The following is an 18,161-nucleotide window of genomic DNA, read 5'->3' as shown; positions in this document are numbered from 1 at the left end:
TGCAGTCCTCAGCTTGCATCTCTCCCAAGTAAAATGGAACTGGGGGAATGGTTATCGCAGCGGTCGGATTGCACGGTGTCATCTGCAGCTTTGAGTGATCTTTTAAAAATGCCAGAGCAAGCCACTCCCACCTCCTCCAAGCAGCATGTTAAGCAGTCTGTTTGGGTGAAGTGGCCAAAACTTTGCAACTTTTTCAAGTTCTAGCCTTCTCTGTATGAACCTTTAACCATTTTGCGTGAACACTAGATAAACCACTTGGAGAGAAAGGAAGCCGCCTTTTGTCCTGTGCCTTCACCAGGCCTTCCTTCCTCACTTCCCAGCTCCGTTCTTCCTTTCTCCCTCAAAATTACTAGTAAACATTTGAAAGACTACAGGGAAGGTTCATAATAATAATAGTAATAGCCATCAGCACTTTAGCTTTCTACAATACTTTATACTGTAGCCTTGGGAGAAGCAGATTTTTGAGTTGTCTCTCCAGAATTACAAATTTCTCCTTTCACTTACCATCACTATTAAGCACTGGACCTTATTTTTTTCCTTCTGGGGGGAGATCAAGGGAAAAAATGCCTGTTTTTCCTATTCAAATAAAGAGGTAAAAGACATACTGAGCCCCTGTGGAAGAAGCAGAAAGGTTTGCAGGGGTTTTTTTCCTCTCATTTTCTTTTCTCCTCTCGTCAAGGAGCATTAAGATTTAAGGACTCTACATACAAGAAGTATCCACCTTTTAATTGTGGTTCGCTTGCTAAATACTGTGCTTTTGATATGTAGTGTAAAAAATCAGATGTGTATTCAAAAACTACTTAATATTTGTTCTTAAAAATAGTGTGCTGAGACATAAACAATGGCAGATATTCTACCCTTCTTGATCTCTTCTTTAGACATCTATTTCCTATTTATATATATAATATTATTTGGCTTAGGATATGAACACTTGCTAGAGCTAATGGATGTGTTTGCTGTAAGAAATGTCATAGCCAAAATTCACAGAATTACTATCTTACTTGTTTCTCATCACTATTTTTAAAATTTTTTTTGCTTTCCTGTGTTTTTTTCTTCTTTGTGTTAAAAGCTTTAAAAAAAAAAAGGGGGGGGGGAAGTCCTGAATCAACCCCTTCTAATATTTAGGGGCTTCAGTGATTCCTAGTTTGTTATAATTTTTTTTTTTCATAAAACACTGATAGATTAATAATAGAAATATCTAAATTTGCCTGCTGATTTTGAATGGTAATTGTATGTTTCTGCAATCTTTCAATATAGAAAGTATTCACACAGCTCCTAAGGCATCTAGAATCTGTGCACCTGTATGCTGATAAGATGGAGAAAAGAACAGAGTCAAAAGTGGTTTTGAAGTTTGTCACCCTGTACATATCGGGATGCCAGTGCTTGTGCATGAGATATGCTTTATTATGATAAAATAATGCTTGGAATTAAATTGCAATGCATTGATATGAATACTGCATGTAAGAAAATGTCCATACGGTCCCAACAATCTTTGCACCAAAAGCCAGTTAACCAATTTTATGTTTTTATGTAAATAAAGTACATGAATATATCCTTTTTTTTTTCTTTTTCTTTTTTTCTTTCTTTCTTTCTTTGATAGATTTCCACATAGAAGAGGTTGTGGACTGGCCTGGGTTCGACCTCAAGCTAGGCCAAGTTTCTGGGTTGGCCCTGGACCCTGAAAATAACCTTGTTATCTTCCACAGAGGTGATCACGTTTGGGATGAAAAGTGAGTAGATATTTTGTGGAGTGGCATGTTAGAAGATCAGATTGGTGTATGCTGTTTGTGTATCTTCTTGAAGAAAAGAATATACAGATTGCATTTCCTTCTCCATTTAAGTTGAGATTTATCTGCACTGTGGCTGAAAGTGCCTTCGGGAGACTTATAATGGAAGGGGTGACTGGCAGTTTCAAGACTGTGGGGTTGCTACTGCTTTAGACAGTAAGAATGCGTCTCCAGAGAAAACATAGTACCTTAGGGCCCAAAACTGTAAAAACACGTCAACGTGATCTTCACCTACATTAATTATCCCTGCTTCTCCATATCTTTCAGCAGGACTAATTAGCCTAGGAGGATGATGGTTTAGTATAGTATACTACTTTAAGGACCCAAGCTTGTGATATGCAAAGCTAGCTCCAGTAGAGTTTCCTTTTTCTTGTGTTTATGTCTGCTGAACAAAATTGGGGAGTTACAGAGCACTTGCTCGAAAAAGGTTTTGATCTACTCAGTTGATGAGTCAACATTCAGTATCTCAGAAAAAGTCTAGACATTATAATGGCGATTTCTCTAGTGTTTATAAAATAATATACCCAAAGGTATATTATTTTAAGAACAGAAGATTCCAAACAAGTRTGATTTATATAGTGCCCTCATATCTGTGAACTTTAAAACAGTATGTCTTACTTTTAGATGGACGTTTTGGAAAAAAAATGCCATGAAATTGTAACAGAACACTGAGAGGGAATAGTCTTAGCTTATAATAGAATATTATATGGTCCCCTTCTTAAATGTGCTTTCTTTTTAATCTTCTTACTTATCTACTTATCTTATTTTTTTATCTTAATTCATTTAATTCATAAAATAACTTCTGGAAAATAGGGCAGTTTTCTCAAATTTATAATGAAAAATGATGCTGAGTACTGTTTTATGTTTGGTTTTTTTGTTTTTGTTTGGTCGGGTTTGGGGGGGCTGATAAATAACATAATGCAGGAGATAAGGCAGTCGTTTATGTCTCTTGTGCATTATATCAGCAATCTCTCCAGCTCAAGTGTATATAAATATAGACTGTACAATTTTGAAAGGATGACGCATATTGCAATTTGTATTACTCAGACTTCAGGTAAAAGCTGATGTTGATTTGGTTCCTCTCATCCTCCTACGCATGAACATAAGTGCTGTTCTTTGTGTCATTGAAGAAAGAACTGAATCAAAAATGTTTCAAAATAGACTGGCAGTTGTGTTCATTTCTCACTTCTAAAATGTGTATTTTGGGAGTCTGGCGATAGAGATATACCTACAAGCCCAGAGCACAAAACTGGGATTTGAGACCAAGCAGTGTGTGGAGAACCTGTGGAGTTTAAAAACAAACAAAAAACAACCCCCTTCCGCCCTCCAAACCTTCTAAACAGTTGGAGTGCATTTATTAGTAAATTATTTTTGCCATATGTAATGCAGGCTGACCCCATGTGAGGCGCACAGCTGAAACTATTAGAAGTGGGAAGGAAGGAGGCTGAGTGAGGAGACTTGCTTTGGGGAAAGGAGTCAGCGTCAGAAAGCAAGATCAAAAAACAATTTTATTTAAATGAAGGCGTGATCTGTTTAAGAAGCTTCTTTCTCTCAATTGTTAGTTATCCTGAGTACTATCTGAAATGGTATTGTTATTTTGCTATAACCGTATGGGTGGATTTAGCATRTATTAATCTGTACATCAACTCTGTGTTGAAGCTTGCAATATTTGCCATGATGCAGTGATTGAAGTTGGAAGAAAGTGAAACTGTCTGACTTTGTAAATATGATCTGAAACATTCAGACCCAGATATGTAACCAAGATAGAGAAGGAACTGTTGTTATCTGAAGTAAATATCAGTTATGTGCCTTCCATAAAGATATCTATATGTGAAACCCTGATTCTTCTCAGACAGGTTTCATTCCACAAGTCTTACCTTCTTCCCCTACCCCTTGTGAAGCACAGTTGATAAATATACGGGAAAGCTACTGCTGGGAAGAACTTTTAGATCAGATAGGCTATATTAATGGCCTATAGAAATTTTAGAGTAATGTGGCTTTAAAACAATGTATTTGGTGAACATGGTTGTGCTTAAGCCATGTTGCTCATCTTCCAGATCTTGTGGCACAAAGAAGATGCCTCTTTTTGTGTGCTCAGGCAGCAAGCCTTCCCTTTTTATTTTCAGCTATGACATGGGTGTATGAAACAGGCTAGAGACCTTTCATGGGCTATGCTGAAAAGGAAGGAGTATCTCTGTTCGTGTTTTTCAGTAAAAAGGAATAAGAAAYGGTTATTTGAGGGGTGATTATTGTTGTTTCTTTGGGGGAGGGATAGGAAGATATCAGCCTTGTAAGTTAATGTTTATTATTAGCTTGCAAATACACAATTAATCGAGTATATAATATTCCTTAGCAAATCATAGATGTGATGAATCTAGCCCCAAGGCCCAGAATTTTTCTCTGTTTCAGTGCTTCACCAATATAGTATAGAAATAAGTAAACAAATTTTCTGTGCTATTAGACACTGCAGAACTGTTGCCAATGCATTATTAATACATGCTATAAAAGCTGGATCCTTATTCAACTAAATGTAGCTGAGTGAATGGCCTGTGCTGTTTTATAACGCAACTTTAGTCTGCTGTAGAATGCAAAAACAGTTATACAATGTCAGGCCTATAATATAGTAGTAGCTCTTCAATGGCTTTAACATTCCTCCTGTGAATGATTTTTAAAGAAAAAAAAATTTTCATTTTAAATGAGTCATGTTCTTTTACCGCACAGTCTCCTCAGTTACTGAATAGTCTTTTGTGCTGTATGCAGCGCATGCTATTCAAAATGAAAAAATTAGAACTATTCAGCCAGTTGAGCAATGAATTAGTTGAAAGTTCTTCTGGATTTTGTGATGAAAAATGTATGTTATTTATGCAATCTATAAAAGACACAATAAAAAATATAAACTGCATTCCTGGAAGTCTGCTATTGCATTCTTAACAAGCAATGGCTAGACAGGATAATTTAGACTGAGCCCGGTGCCACAACAATGATGGATATCAATCAAGAGCAGAGCTCAGAGCTGTGCTTTCCAGGGTTATGAGATCAGGTGGTCTGTCTAAATTTAATATATAGCGCATAAAGGTTTTGTATTGTGGTAAGCCACCAGCTGAGAAGGTAGAAAAATAACAAGGGAAATATACAGAGGTTTGAAATGAGAAGTAGTAACGTGTGCAGCATATTTTAGATGCACTTTGATTTCAAACTGCAAAACCTTTTAGAAAATCATGCTAAGAGCAGAACTATATGGCATGTAATAGTGAGCTGTTCAACTTTTATTTACTTTTTTTTTTAAACTAGCAGTAGTCAGCACAGTTTGTGTCCTCCTTTATCAGTTGAAATAGAGGAACACTGATTACATTGGAAATTGGTCTCAAACCCTAGGAAGGAAAGAGTGACTGTGATTCTGTAGCACACTACACTTAAGAAAGGAAGCATGCTACGCCTGGACAAGGAGATTTCACAGGGAGAAGATGTATGAGAGACCTCTCCCATAACTTCATTCAAAACTTGCTAGACCTTTTCTGAAAATACTACACAATCTCATATTTATACTGAAAGCACTCAGTTCCCAGAAAAGGTAGGTGGTGGTTAACAGGGAATGCTTCAAACACAGACAGGACTGTTATTAAGAACCAAAATCATAACGGGGAAAGATGACAAAGTTTTTAATCTGCTTAGCTAGTCGCTTCTCCAGAGAGCTACCATCTTGTTTTCTGGGGGTCTTGTCCAGTACCTCTCAGTCAGTAAGATTCTGTTCTGTGATTAGCTGTGCTGATTAATAATAATATGTAGCTTGCACAACACTTGAGGCTAGAAAGGATGAATTTTCTCTCAGTTTTGTCTTAAATGACTCCATTAATGTGGGATAGACCAAAACATTTTAGCAAAGATAAATCAGGTGTGCAAAAGTATCTGTCATGCTGCTGTGGAAAGCAGAAAATCATCCGTGAGTTGGAGGAAAATTCTTGGCCCCAAATCTAGTTCTTTGCAAGCATACATTAAGTTACAGCATCAGCTAAGCATCTTAGGAAATTCTGTACTGCTGCCAAACATTAGTATAGTCTGTCCAGTGCTGGTTCTCCAGTTGTGGCCATCCACTCCTAGAATAAGTCCTTAAGAGTATTAGACCCCTGCATCCCTGCCATTTACTGAAATCGAGCATGGAATTTGGGGGGGGGGGGATGTGTTTTTTAATAAAGCTATTTAAAACCAAGAGACCTTGTCATAGGCAATTACTCTCAATAATGATAAAGAATGAAACAACTGCAGAACTGTGGTCAAATAAACAATTTAACATCACTAGGCCAATGTGAGCCAGCACTATTTACCCTGCATCTCCTTATAGGATTAGGACAAATGATTCTGAGGAGGACTTAGCAGAGAGTTTAAGTAGCTTTCACCTTGTGCATAACCATTTACAGGAAAAAGGATTTATCGATTTCAATCAGAAATTAAGTAAGTAGCAGCAGATAATTACTGTACATAATGGTAATGTCTAAATATTGCTTTTTAATTGTAGTCTGTGCAGAAACTTAAACATGTCATATATTTTGCTGATTATATTTGAAGCCAGAATTGCTTTTCCACATTGAAAGTTCTCAACACAAGAATATTTAATGTTATGGAGAGGTTAGGCTGCTAGGAGTGTACAATATAAAGTTTTAAAAGCTTTATTCATAGCTTTCACTGTTACAAGAAGTATATTCTTGTTTACCAACTTGCATCAATCATAGTTGGATTTCTCTTACAGGATTAAGAAATAGCTTGAAAAATTGAGGGTGGAAGAGGGGGGGAGCATGTCATGTATTTAGACATTTTAGTCCACAGTCAACCATTTTCTAACATTTAGAATTAATTTTGTTCAAAATGTGTTTACATGTGCTATATTTACTTTCAGTGAATGCTGAACGCATATTTCAACAGGTTAGAATAATAGCCAACTTTCTTGTAGGATACAGATGACTGAGTTTTTTATTCCTTTTTAGGTATATGATAATTTTATGTCAGGTAGATGTCTTCTGGAAAGTTAAGAAAACCTAGCTCTTAACTTCTGAAATAAATGCTGAAGTGTTTAATTAAATATTGTTTTTTTATATCTTTTAATGTACATTTTAAATTGGGTGGGGAGTTATAGGGGAAAGAAATACACATCATATCCTATAGTCTCCCCAAGTGTACTCTGGAAAGGATAAGAACCTTAGGACCTTAATGTTACTGTAGGAAGCTCTGGCAAAATACTGAACTTTGTGTCCCCCTCCCCCCCCCTTTTTAAACAACAAACCCAAAACCTCAGATAATACTAAGTCTACCAATTCATATTGATAATTATTCCTTGACGATTACCTATGTTTTTAGTTAGGCTACGTTGTTTCGTGGATTCAAGGATTTTTTTGTTTGATTACTTTAATAAGAGAAAACTTAGGTTTGTCTCAATTGCTGCTGTGTTAATTTGGTGCTCCTTTGCTTCAGGAGTCATAACCTCAGTAGAAAGATTTGACATCCAACAATGATCACACAAAAGTATATAATAATGTTTGTTTAAAAATATATATATATATCCGCACACACTGGAATAAGTCTACAAAACTCAAGTCTAAGCTGTGTGTGTGTTCATCAGTGGAACATGCTAACACTTGCTTTGTATTACAATATTTTTGTGTAGCTCTTTTGACAGCAAATTTGTTTATCAACAACGAGGAGTTGGACCAATTGAGCAGAACACCATTCTGGTGCTGAATCCAAGTAATGCTCAACTGCTTCATTCCATGGGCAAAAATCTGTAAGTTAATTGCTGTTATTAGTAGAACTTAAATAAATACATACATTATGTATATGTGTGTATATATATATATTTTTTTTAGATATATATATAAATATTATTATTCTCCCCCCTGGAGAGTCCCCAAACCCTTTCTCGTTTGTAAGTTACACTGCATGATTGTAGCCTCTGAGTTTATTCAATCAAAAAAAAAAAAACAAAAAACAATGACTGACTAATAAAACTCACTTGGCATCCTCACCACCTCTGCTTTCTAGCAATTCATATAATTTCATCTATTAGCCAGATTAACAGAAACACAGAGCTGACAAGTGTTGTATATTGTCCCTAAAGATACCAAATGTTAGCCCCCGTGAGGTACCAGAGATGGAGGGAATTCCAGGGCTGAGACTCCTGTTGAGAAAATTCTATTTTATAGAGGTGTCTTCTTCATTAAATGCTACATGTTGTTAGCATGTAGAGCATTAGGTGATCTGTAGATTAATAAGTGAAATCCTGAAAACCCTCCTTTAAATCATTCTTCCTGAAACATGTTTTTAACTTGATCCCTCTATATTTGTGTTTGCAGATTTTATTTACCACACGGTTTGAGTATAGACAAAAATGGTAACTACTGGGTCACTGATGTAGCTCTCCATCAGGTATGTTTTTGAAGTTTCAATGCCAAGACCTTAGAACTTTTGCCAAAGATAATTTTTACATTTATCTAGAGATTTGATATCAGTTATTTAGCGAGGGCTGTTAAGATGCACATTAAGAATATGCCTGAACAAATTGCCCCTCATGGCCCTAGTGGAATATAGGTGTGTGGAGCAATTTGTTACGTGGACATACAGCAGTAAAGTTGCTCTTTTAAAACAATGTTTCCTCTGTAAAAGAACAGATTATTCTGCTACAGCTGTGCTTGGCAATGCCTGTGTTCTCATTCCCTGGCTGTGAAGCTAAGCCATTTACTGTAATCACGGGAAATTTTTATTTTATGCAGAAATTTCCCAGAATTGACACTATTATAAAGTTGATAGTAGATTTCATAGTCAATATATTAAGGTCATGTTTGGTATACAAATTTATTTTATGCAAAATAATAGATATGTTTTCCATAAACAATCATCCCCTTGTGTATCATCTTCCACAATTGAAACCTCTTATCTTTTCCCATTGACTAAAAAAGGTCTTCAAATTGGGAGCAGATGATAAAGAACCATTACTGATCTTAGGAATGGCTCTGCAACCGGGCAGTGACAAAAATCACTTCTGTCAACCAACTGATGTGGCTGTGGATCCAATCACTGGCAGTATTTATGTATCTGATGGCTACTGTAACAGTCGAATTGTTCAGTTCTCTCCGAATGGATTGTACATCAAGCAGTGGGGAGAAGGTACAGTTAGAGCTCTTGGTACTTGACTGGTACTGCTGGTGTCATGAACTCGTGTTATCATGAACCACGAGATTGTTGATATTATTATTACCCTTATTTGTATCTATTGCAGTAATGTCTTCAAGGCCCTGACTGAATTTTGGCCTTGTATCTGCATTCAAATTCTCTCGCTTCCAGTTATACAGATAGACATAGTGGGTATTTTTTATCTTCCCTAAAAATAATTTTTAAACAGTTTGTTAGCATGCTTTTAGCACAAGTATTGGCATGTCCTAGCTTATCAATAAAATGTTTTGACTTTCAGAAAAACTTTTGTTTTCTTTAAAATTGGATAAAATAGTTTAAGGGTTTTTTTTGTTTGTTTGTTTGGTTGGTTGGTTGGTTGGTTTAAGGCTTATGCCATAATGGCATCCATTTAAAATTTTGTGAATAATTACATTTCTGCCTGACTCAGACTTACGTATCAGGCATTATGCTGCTCCAAGTATTTATAGAGAAATAACTAATGCATAAATTCAGATTTTACAAAGACAACATGGAAGAGTACCATAGTTTACCTAAATGAATAAAACTGTTAAGGGGAAAAAAGCCAACCAAGTGAGTTTATTCTTTTCCCACAGTTATGTTGCATTATGTGGAATATTGCTAATTCTAGTCAGAGATAATAGTTTCAGTGTGTACCTTAACAGAAATCTGCATGTTTTGTATTGCAGAGACTTCTTCAGATGGAGCCAGACCTGGGCAGTTCCATATCCCTCACAGCTTAGCCCTGATCCCTGACTTCAGTCAGCTCTGTGTTGCAGACAGGGAAAATGGTCGAATCCAGTGCTTTAGATTAGAGACTGGGGAATTCATAAGAGAGATCAAGCACAAATCATTTGGAAGAGAGTTGTTTGCTGTTTCATATGTTCCAGGTAATTGCTTTTCATGTTCTTCAGATTTCTAGTACTTGTTTAATGACGGTATATCACAATATACAATGTTATTCCATTAAGAGTGCTATCGTGTCTTACACAAGATATTTATTCCCTTTCAAAGGTGTGCTGATGTAATGGAGAATTTTAGAAATATCTTACTTGGGGGGTGGGGGGAAGCTTAGTGTATAACATCTATGCCTGAGAAATGATTAATTAAACTCCATAAATATGATGTCAACAAGTAGATGATACTGTTTACTTCTTAGTGATTGCACAGTCAAATAATTAGTTAATAATATTTTAAAATATTCCTTTCAAGCTCCATTAAAGAGAGCAAAATAAAAGGCTTCCAAACCATCAAGGAAAGTATTGAGCTTCTGAAAAGAAAAATCTGAAAGCAAACAGTTTTTTAAAGTTGTGGGGTTTTACTATCAAAACTGACTAAGAATTATGGTATTAATTTATTAGGTTACACATTTAATACTCAGATGGCGTACATTTCAAGAACTAGACCATAACTCAGGAATGTCAGGGTTCTGACTATGTAGTTGATATCAAGTTTCATATCAGGATTATCTCCGTTGCATCTGTCAGGAACATAAGAAATGCCATACTGGGTCAGACTTTGATACCTGTAGCCCAGTGCTCTGTCTGACAGAGGCAGCAAGAGATGGGGTCTAGGGAGAGTGTGTGAGCCTGGCTGCATCTTGTGGTCCATTCCTCTCCAAGCATCCACACCACTTTATTAGTGGGGTGTTAGGAAGTAGCTCCCCACCTCTTCTTCCTAGTATCGTTTTATAGACCCTTTGTCCATCAGTTTGTCTAATCCCTTTTTGAACTGGCTTATACTGTTTGCCACCTTGACCTCCTGCAGCAACAGACTCCAGAAGTTCACTAACCACTGTACCAAAATGTATTTTTTTAAAGTTGCCTCCCAGTTTCATTGAGTGCCTCTCAGTCCTAGTATTGTGGGATTTGGTGAATAACAGTTCCACATTCCCTGTATCTGCTGCCTCTCATCCAGCCTTCTTAGTCTCTCCTCACAAGCCAATTAATTTTTCCAGCCTTTTGATCATTGTAGTTGCCTTTCTCCTATACCCTCTTTAACTTCAGTACGTCCTTCTTGAGAGGCAGAGAGCAAAACAGCCTCAGTACTCAAGATGTGGGCATGTTTTTACATAGCAGCAAGATTGTCTCCTCCACTCTCAATTATCTTCCTGATGATGCCCAACATTTTGTTGGAATTTTGGGTGTGGCTGCATGTGGAGCCAAAAATTTCAGAGACCTTTCAGTGAGGACTCCAAGATCTCTCTTCTGAGTTGTAACTGCCAGTTCCAAGTTAAACATCACACAGGCATGATCTAGATTATTTTTCCCCAGAGGCATCACCTTTTGTCTTCACTGAAGCTCTTCTGCCACCTTTTTTCCGACTTACTTTTATAAAGTCTTTCTGGACCTTCTTGCTGTCATCGAGGCTTTTAAGTACTCCACAGAATTCAGTATCTTTTCCCAGACTGGGAGATTTCACTGTTCACCGCATTCTTCTGGTTACTGATGAAGAGTATTGAAAAAAATTGTTTCTGGCACAGATCCCTGGAGGGACCCCACTGTTGGGACTTTATCCTGAGAAGTGACCATTAAATTCTGTCCTTTGCTTCCTGCTCATTAATGGATCTTTTGTCCAACCGTGTGACAACTCGGATTCTTTAATAACCTTTGGTGCACAATCTTGTCAAAGGCTTTTTGGCAATCCAAATATGTCCACTAAACCCCTTTATCAGTGTGTTTATTGACTCCTCTCAGAGGCGAGGCAGAATTTCCCTTTAGAGAAGCCATGCTGACTTGTTCCCAACAGACCACGTTTACCCATGTGCTCAGGAATCTTATTCTTCATTTTGGACTCTACCATCTTACTGGGGATGGAAGCCAGAATCATTGGTCTGTAGCTCCCAGACACCCCTTTCGAGCCCTTTTTGTAGATAGGAGTTACTTTGGCAGCCTGCTACTATTTTGGAATAGTGGCTGTTTGCAGTACTGGGTTACTCAGCTTGGCCTGAGTTCTGTAATTTCACATTTGCATTCCTTCAGGACTCAGATGAACGCCATCCACTCCTGTTGAAATATTAACCTCTAACCTGTCTAATACTTTCTGTATATCTTCCTCAAACTGAGATGGCTCCTCTGACCTCTCTGCTACAAAAAAATTGAGTGGCGAAGTCTCCCCAATGTCTTCAGCAATAAAAAAATGACACAAATATTGAGCTTCTCTGTTGTGGCCTAATCATGCCCGAGTGCCCCTTTCGCACCTTTTCCTCATATGGTCCAGCTGATTCCCTAGTTGACTTTTTGCTTTTTATGCATTTAAAGAACTTTTAATTATTGGCTCAAGCATCCTCAGCTGAGCGTTCTTCAGATTTTTTTTGTTGTTGTTGTTGTTGTTAATCCTTTCACATTCCTGTTTCTATTTGAAAATTTGTAAAACATGGCTTCCTTGTTCTTCTTATTTTGGCGAGCTTTCCATTTCTTAAAGGCCAAAGTTACACCTATGACTTTCCTACTGTGCTTAGGTTTTCTACTGAGTTACCTCTGGTGCGCTTGCTGTCTTTCTCAGAGACAGCTGCTTTCATCTATACTGTTACAGTTGATCTCAACTGTAGCTTGCAATGTATGGGTTGTTAAAGTAAATGTGAATGTTGTTGCAGGTGGTCTCCTCTTTGCAGTTAATGGGATGCCTTATCCTGGAGAGACGGAACCAGTGCAAGGATTTGTGATGAACTTTTCTACTGGAGAAATAATTGATACTTTCAGTCCTGTTAGAAAGGTAGAGTATTGCATAGACTGCCTGGTGCGTATAATTAATGCTGGTAACATCCTACTTCTCCACCTTTTTAAAGATATTTAAGGAAATGAGATGTTTCATAATGTATTGTATGGTATGCAAAAGGAATTCTTTATAATATGAACTTGATAAAGACCCTTGAACTTAGGGCCTTATGTTCTACATGTGCTACGTTTGAAAATTACACCACCCATAAGATGATCCTTCAGCCAGGATAAGTCTACTTTATTGTTGGCAGACAGTCCATAAAAGCTAATTTAAGAGAAGAATGAAGGTCTGGAAATACTCTTATATTTAGATGCTAGTAGGATGTCAAAAAAGAAAGAGTATATTCCTGAGCAGAAATAAAATTGAACAGCATGGCCACATCCCTTCTTTGCAGAATGTTAGTGTGAAAGTTAAGGCTAAACTTCATTCATGCAGTATTGCATAAAAGTAAGTATAAATTACATTTATTATTAAAAAATAATTTGAGTTCCCATAAATTGTGTTAGACTGAAGAATGAATGCTAGGCATTCCATTCTGGGTAGCACGTATACTCTGCTGTTTGCAGTCCAGTTTTAAGCCACTCCAGAGAAGGATGTTTCTAAGTATTGTAAGTTGTTGTATTGCATACAAACTCCAGCAAAAACTAAATGTATGGGCGGCTTGAAACCAAGATTCGTGGTTCTATATAAAGGCATATAAGAAAATTTTGCATAGCACTTATACATAATAGTTCTTCTGAGGGTTTGTCTCTAATGTTTTTTAGCAGAGAGTTCATTTATAATTGCCAAAATATTTGTTACCATTTTCAGAATTGGTGGGGGTTAGATATTCTTAAGTATTTGTGCACAATTATAGATATTTCTAGGAAAAATTGCTATAAGCTTGAGTTTTGAGTCTGTAAAGTAAACCAGGTGGACAGCCTTTGTAAGGTGATGTAATATCACTCTTGAACCCAGGAATATCTTCAGAGATTGGATAAATGAAAATACTTCATGTTCAAACTTCTTATTTGTTTTTCCATATTCTTACAAAACAATATATACACAAGTAGAATACTCAGTTATCTTCTTTCATCTGGGAAAAGTTCCACTGAGAAAAATTTTGAAAAATTGAAACAGTGGAACTCTATCTCATTTATTAATGTTTTGAAAGGATGACTACATTGAACTTACAGTTAGTATTTATTATCTGTACTGCTGCATCACTTACATCCCATTTGGTCTGTGAAGAGCTTTTCACATATAGAAATGCCTATTTGGTTTTTTTGGGGGGGAAGGGGGATGTATTGGAGGGGGTTCAGTAACTAACAACTCATTGTGGTAATGCTGTGATAAAGGATGCAGTATTCAGTTCTGAGATCTGAAATAGATCACRTATTATAACTTGCAAGGACAAGTTAGTTCACCTTATTTAGGCCTCCAGTTTACTTATTAGCAGGAAAAATTCTTAATATGACAGTTCTTCTTAACTCAATCTAGAGCTAGTTTCTTGTTAAAGTCTGCTGTTGTAAGTCAGAACATCCCTCAGTCATCTGTAAAAGAAATTATGTACCTGGAAGTGATAGGAAAGTTGATTTGGGGAAGAATCTATTAATTCCTACATCTAGACTAATATGGAAGATCTTCAGGAAAGGTATTTAGGCCAGAACAACACATGCTTCTATAAAGGCGCCACTTTCACGGGTTGGTTTCTTATTCCAGATTCCTTGGATCCTCAGTGTTAGGAAAGTGAAATGCTCCTCACCCTTGGACCTTTTTACTCTGGGGAGCAGCAGTAGTAGTTGGGAAGAGACCTTTCTTCAGAATAAAGGCAGATATTTTTGAGTTCTTCAGTAAACTAACTTTAAATTGTAGCACAAATAGGAGTTACCTTGGAATTTACTCAGCAAACAGCAGTTTATTGCTTCTCGTGGAAGCTCCTCATTTAATTAGTTGTAGATACCAAGGTTCAGGGCAAGAAATGAATTTGAAGTATAAAGCCAAGCAGAAGAGCCCAGTCTGCAAAAACTGAAGGCTAGGTGGCCAAATTTATTAGCATCTTGGACACCCTTTGTTTTTCCACCTCTTATTTTAGYTTCTTCTCTCCAACCTGTGCCACAAACTTGTCTGCAGCTTTTGTGGTTATGACTAAGAGGCTATAAATAATATAATGCTTTAAGTTACTGATTTTAATAAAAATATTCTATGTTTCTGATATTTCTCATGATCTGTTGTGTACAATATGCCCTAAAAAAAGTCTAATATATTGTCTCTAGCAAATTACGGGATTTCATTGATTAAACTCCTAGCTTGCAAAATAGGATCCTCTGTTCACCTACTCCATGTGAAACGTTTGTAAGCAATTATACATTTCCATTGAATGCCAACATGCTGCTTGGGAAAAAGGAACAGCTCACACTTGCTAGAGTTGATAGAGAATGAGTGATCTAGTACAGTACCAATGTACCAATGCTTACAGCTGCTATCCTGATGACATATTTGTATGCTACCTCTGGAAAATTGATGCTTAGGAATGTTAAGGTTGCTTTCTTTGCTTAAAAGTTTAAAAAATGTCATTTTACAGTGGGCATAGCCATATGTSATTACCAAAAAAAGTCCTCCTTTGGTAAGCAACATTTCTATAAAATATAAATACTTTATCTACATAGTAGTAGTCTGTTCACCACTATAGCTTATATCTGTGTGTGCAGTATGCATCTCTATTAACAAGTTTAGCTTTTAAATTGAGTATTTCAAAGGATAAAACTGATTGCAAGAATATAAATATAAATTGTTTGGCATGAGTATACCTAATAATCTCCATGTTGTTGTGCCTAGAGAAGGCAAACACACACAACAGATGAAATTCCTCTCCCTTCGCTCATATGAGGCCTTCACACCAGGATCTCCTATGATTTCCAGTCTAAGGACCAGTCCCAAGTTCAGGGTTAAGCCAGCCTTTTTATTTTCTGTCTGACTGTGAATGTGTGGACTCTTAGCAGTAATCTGTGACTGTTTATCTTTACAGACTTTTGGGATGCCACATGATGTTGTTGCTTCGGAAGATAAAACAGTATTTGTTGGAGATGTTCATACCAGAACAGTATGGAAGTTCACATCCACAGAAAGTGTGTTCTTTCTGCTCTTAAGTGTCACAACTTCACATTTTATAGCTTCAGATGTGTAAACACTATAAAAAACTTGGTGGCTTAATGATAATTTTAGTATACTGTGAGTTCTGCCATAAGTTGCATGTTACAGCTCAGTTTTCTTTAAAAGACCATTCTTTACATTACTGTGTGCTCTATTAAGAAGAGTCCTAGGCACATAAACTGGTTTGTCACAGAAGGAGGAATCAAAATGCACTTACTTCACAGTATCCCTTATGTTGCTAGTACATGTTTAAACAAAAGCATGACTCTTTAGCTTTTTAGGTTTTTTTTTTAATGTATCATTTGCTGTCAAGCCCACTGCTTCCTTAGGGGTTGTCATATAGGAAACTCTCAGAGGCTGAAATAAAGACACAAGTCAACATAAATAGATCTTCATCTCATTGGGAGTATTTACTATTAGAAAATGAATCCAGTATAATTTGAAGTCCTGTTCCCATTAATTGGAAGTACTTCCCAGTTTAATCTAGTAACCCCCAAACCAAGCAGCTTGACTTCAGGAAAAAGGAACCTGATTAGTCAGACATCGACTTGGTAGGATTCAGAGAAGGATTAGACCTTTCATAGGAATAACAATATAATCCACTGCTAAGTTATATAAGATGAAAAAAAAAAAAAGTATGAGAGCTATAAAGCCTCAGGCTTCAGAGTGTTAGTCAACCAGTTGAACAGTCTGTTGTTTTAAATGAACTTCTGGCTAAGCCAGTTATTCCATATTTGTCTGTTTATAATTCATGGATTTTGCTATGGGGCATCTGGTATCAGCCACTGTTGATAAAAGGAAACTGGACCAGATAAACTGTAAGCCTGCCTGGATGTGGCTGTTTCTGCATATAGCAATGTGAACAAGAACACTTCTAGGCTTTTATTCAAAGACATGAGAACACAAAAATACTGTATTCACTCACCACTTACAGGTTAGACGAGAAGTCTTGTGTATATTTTGTTCTTTAGCATATACTGCAGTATAAAATTGCAGTAGCTAAGTAGTCCTTATTCAGCTAGCCTTTAATCCATCATGATTCTGATTACAATTAACAGTATTATTTTTATGGGACTCCCTGAGCTTTTACACATGCCCATAAAACTGCTCTATAGCATGAGAATTAATTGTTATTGCAAACAGCCTTGGTGAATCAAGCTTTTTTTTTTTTTAATGGGGTTCTGAGCTATTGAATGGTTTATAGTGATTCTCCTTGGTGAAGTTCAGATACTAACTTGACTGTTTACTGTAGGATTGTCCGGTACATTTGAGAAAGCTAGCGGGAAAATGTCACTGAGTGTTTTTCTGAAATGTCAGTTGTCCTGAAGAGCAATTGTGTTTTACAGAAATGGAGCATCGGTCAGTGAAAAAGGCTGGGATTGAGGTACAGGAAGTGAAAGGTTAGTATGGTACATAATGGAAATGAAGGAACCACTGTTTTCACATATACTATGACTGCTTGTGCTAAGGACTGTTGGAGGGAAAAATGCTGACTAGTTTGACTGTTGTTTTGTTTGTCACCATCATTTTAAGCAGTTACTATAGATAAAATGAGCATAGGAAGCAAGAGAAAGCATCTTGTTGCAGTGTTACCAGGTAGACGCTTATTTTACAGCCAATCAAAACATTTCATTTCCATTGGTGACAAGTGCTTCAGAGACACTAAAATGCAAGTTTAACCAGTGCATTATTTCCGTATTGCCATCTGGTATGTCCAGATTGGTATCTGTGTCAGCTCCCTTAGATGCAGAAATAACTCTGAAATGTGACGATGATAGTTACTCCCCAGTGCCGTTTCCCTCCCTCCCCCCAAGTTTATTTGAAACAGCAATTGGTTCATCTCTCTGCATGGTCTTTCAGCACACAGTCTTACCAGTTACACTGCGTAACAAAAAAATATTATTCTTTATATTCAGATTTATTTCCCGAAATTTGCTACTTTCTTTTTTCAATTTATCTGCATGAAAATGAAAAAAGAACAAAAAACGTGTTGGGACTTAATCAAAGGAGATAAGGAAGTATATATAGATGAGGTTGAAAGGTGTAAGATAATAATTCAGGAAGATGAAAAGTAATTATTTTAAACCATTAATCTTTTATCTCATAAGTTTCTTAGGTGGAAGAGGAAATGTTCATTTCCCTTTCAGAAAAGCAGTACCTGCCTATAGAGAAGCCTTTGTAAAATGTTAAATTGTTCTTAACTGTTTTTCTTTGATTGAATTCAGAGCTTCTGTGGTTTGCTTTAGGCATGTAGACACAGAGAAATATATGAAAAGATCCAAATTGCCAAATGCAAGCATATAGTAGAATAAAGTAGACTGACGGTGTAAAACCATGAAATTCTTA

The 18,161-nt window shown here is 36.7% G+C and overlaps 1 protein-coding gene across 2 annotated transcripts in view; it reads left to right on the top strand.

Annotated features, from left to right (window-relative positions):
- Positions 1-18,161, top strand: part of PAM (peptidylglycine alpha-amidating monooxygenase) — an 85,553-nt gene that overhangs the window by 63,350 nt on the left and 4,042 nt on the right. The window contains exons 14-21 of one of the 2 annotated variants that reach the window (XM_026074259.1): positions 1,601-1,730; positions 7,444-7,560; positions 8,129-8,201; positions 8,732-8,939; positions 9,653-9,853; positions 12,577-12,677; positions 15,691-15,790; positions 17,162-17,215. In XM_026074259.1, the coding sequence (XP_025930044.1) occupies positions 1,601-1,730; positions 7,444-7,560; positions 8,129-8,201; positions 8,732-8,939; positions 9,653-9,853; positions 12,577-12,677; positions 15,691-15,790; positions 17,162-17,215 (984 nt within the window). Of the gene's footprint in view, positions 1-1,600; positions 1,731-7,443; positions 7,561-8,128; positions 8,202-8,731; positions 8,940-9,652; positions 9,854-12,558; positions 12,678-15,690; positions 15,791-17,161; positions 17,216-18,161 lie in introns of both variants that reach the window. The other variant, XM_026074258.1, reaches the window with a different exon arrangement.

The sequence above is a fragment of the Apteryx rowi genome, unplaced genomic scaffold, assembly GCF_003343035.1.
Source record: "Apteryx rowi isolate R43461 unplaced genomic scaffold, aptRow1 scaffold_382, whole genome shotgun sequence".
Classification (NCBI taxonomy): Eukaryota; Metazoa; Chordata; class Aves; order Apterygiformes; family Apterygidae; genus Apteryx; species Apteryx rowi.
This window is presented reverse-complemented; position numbering and strand designations above follow the sequence as displayed.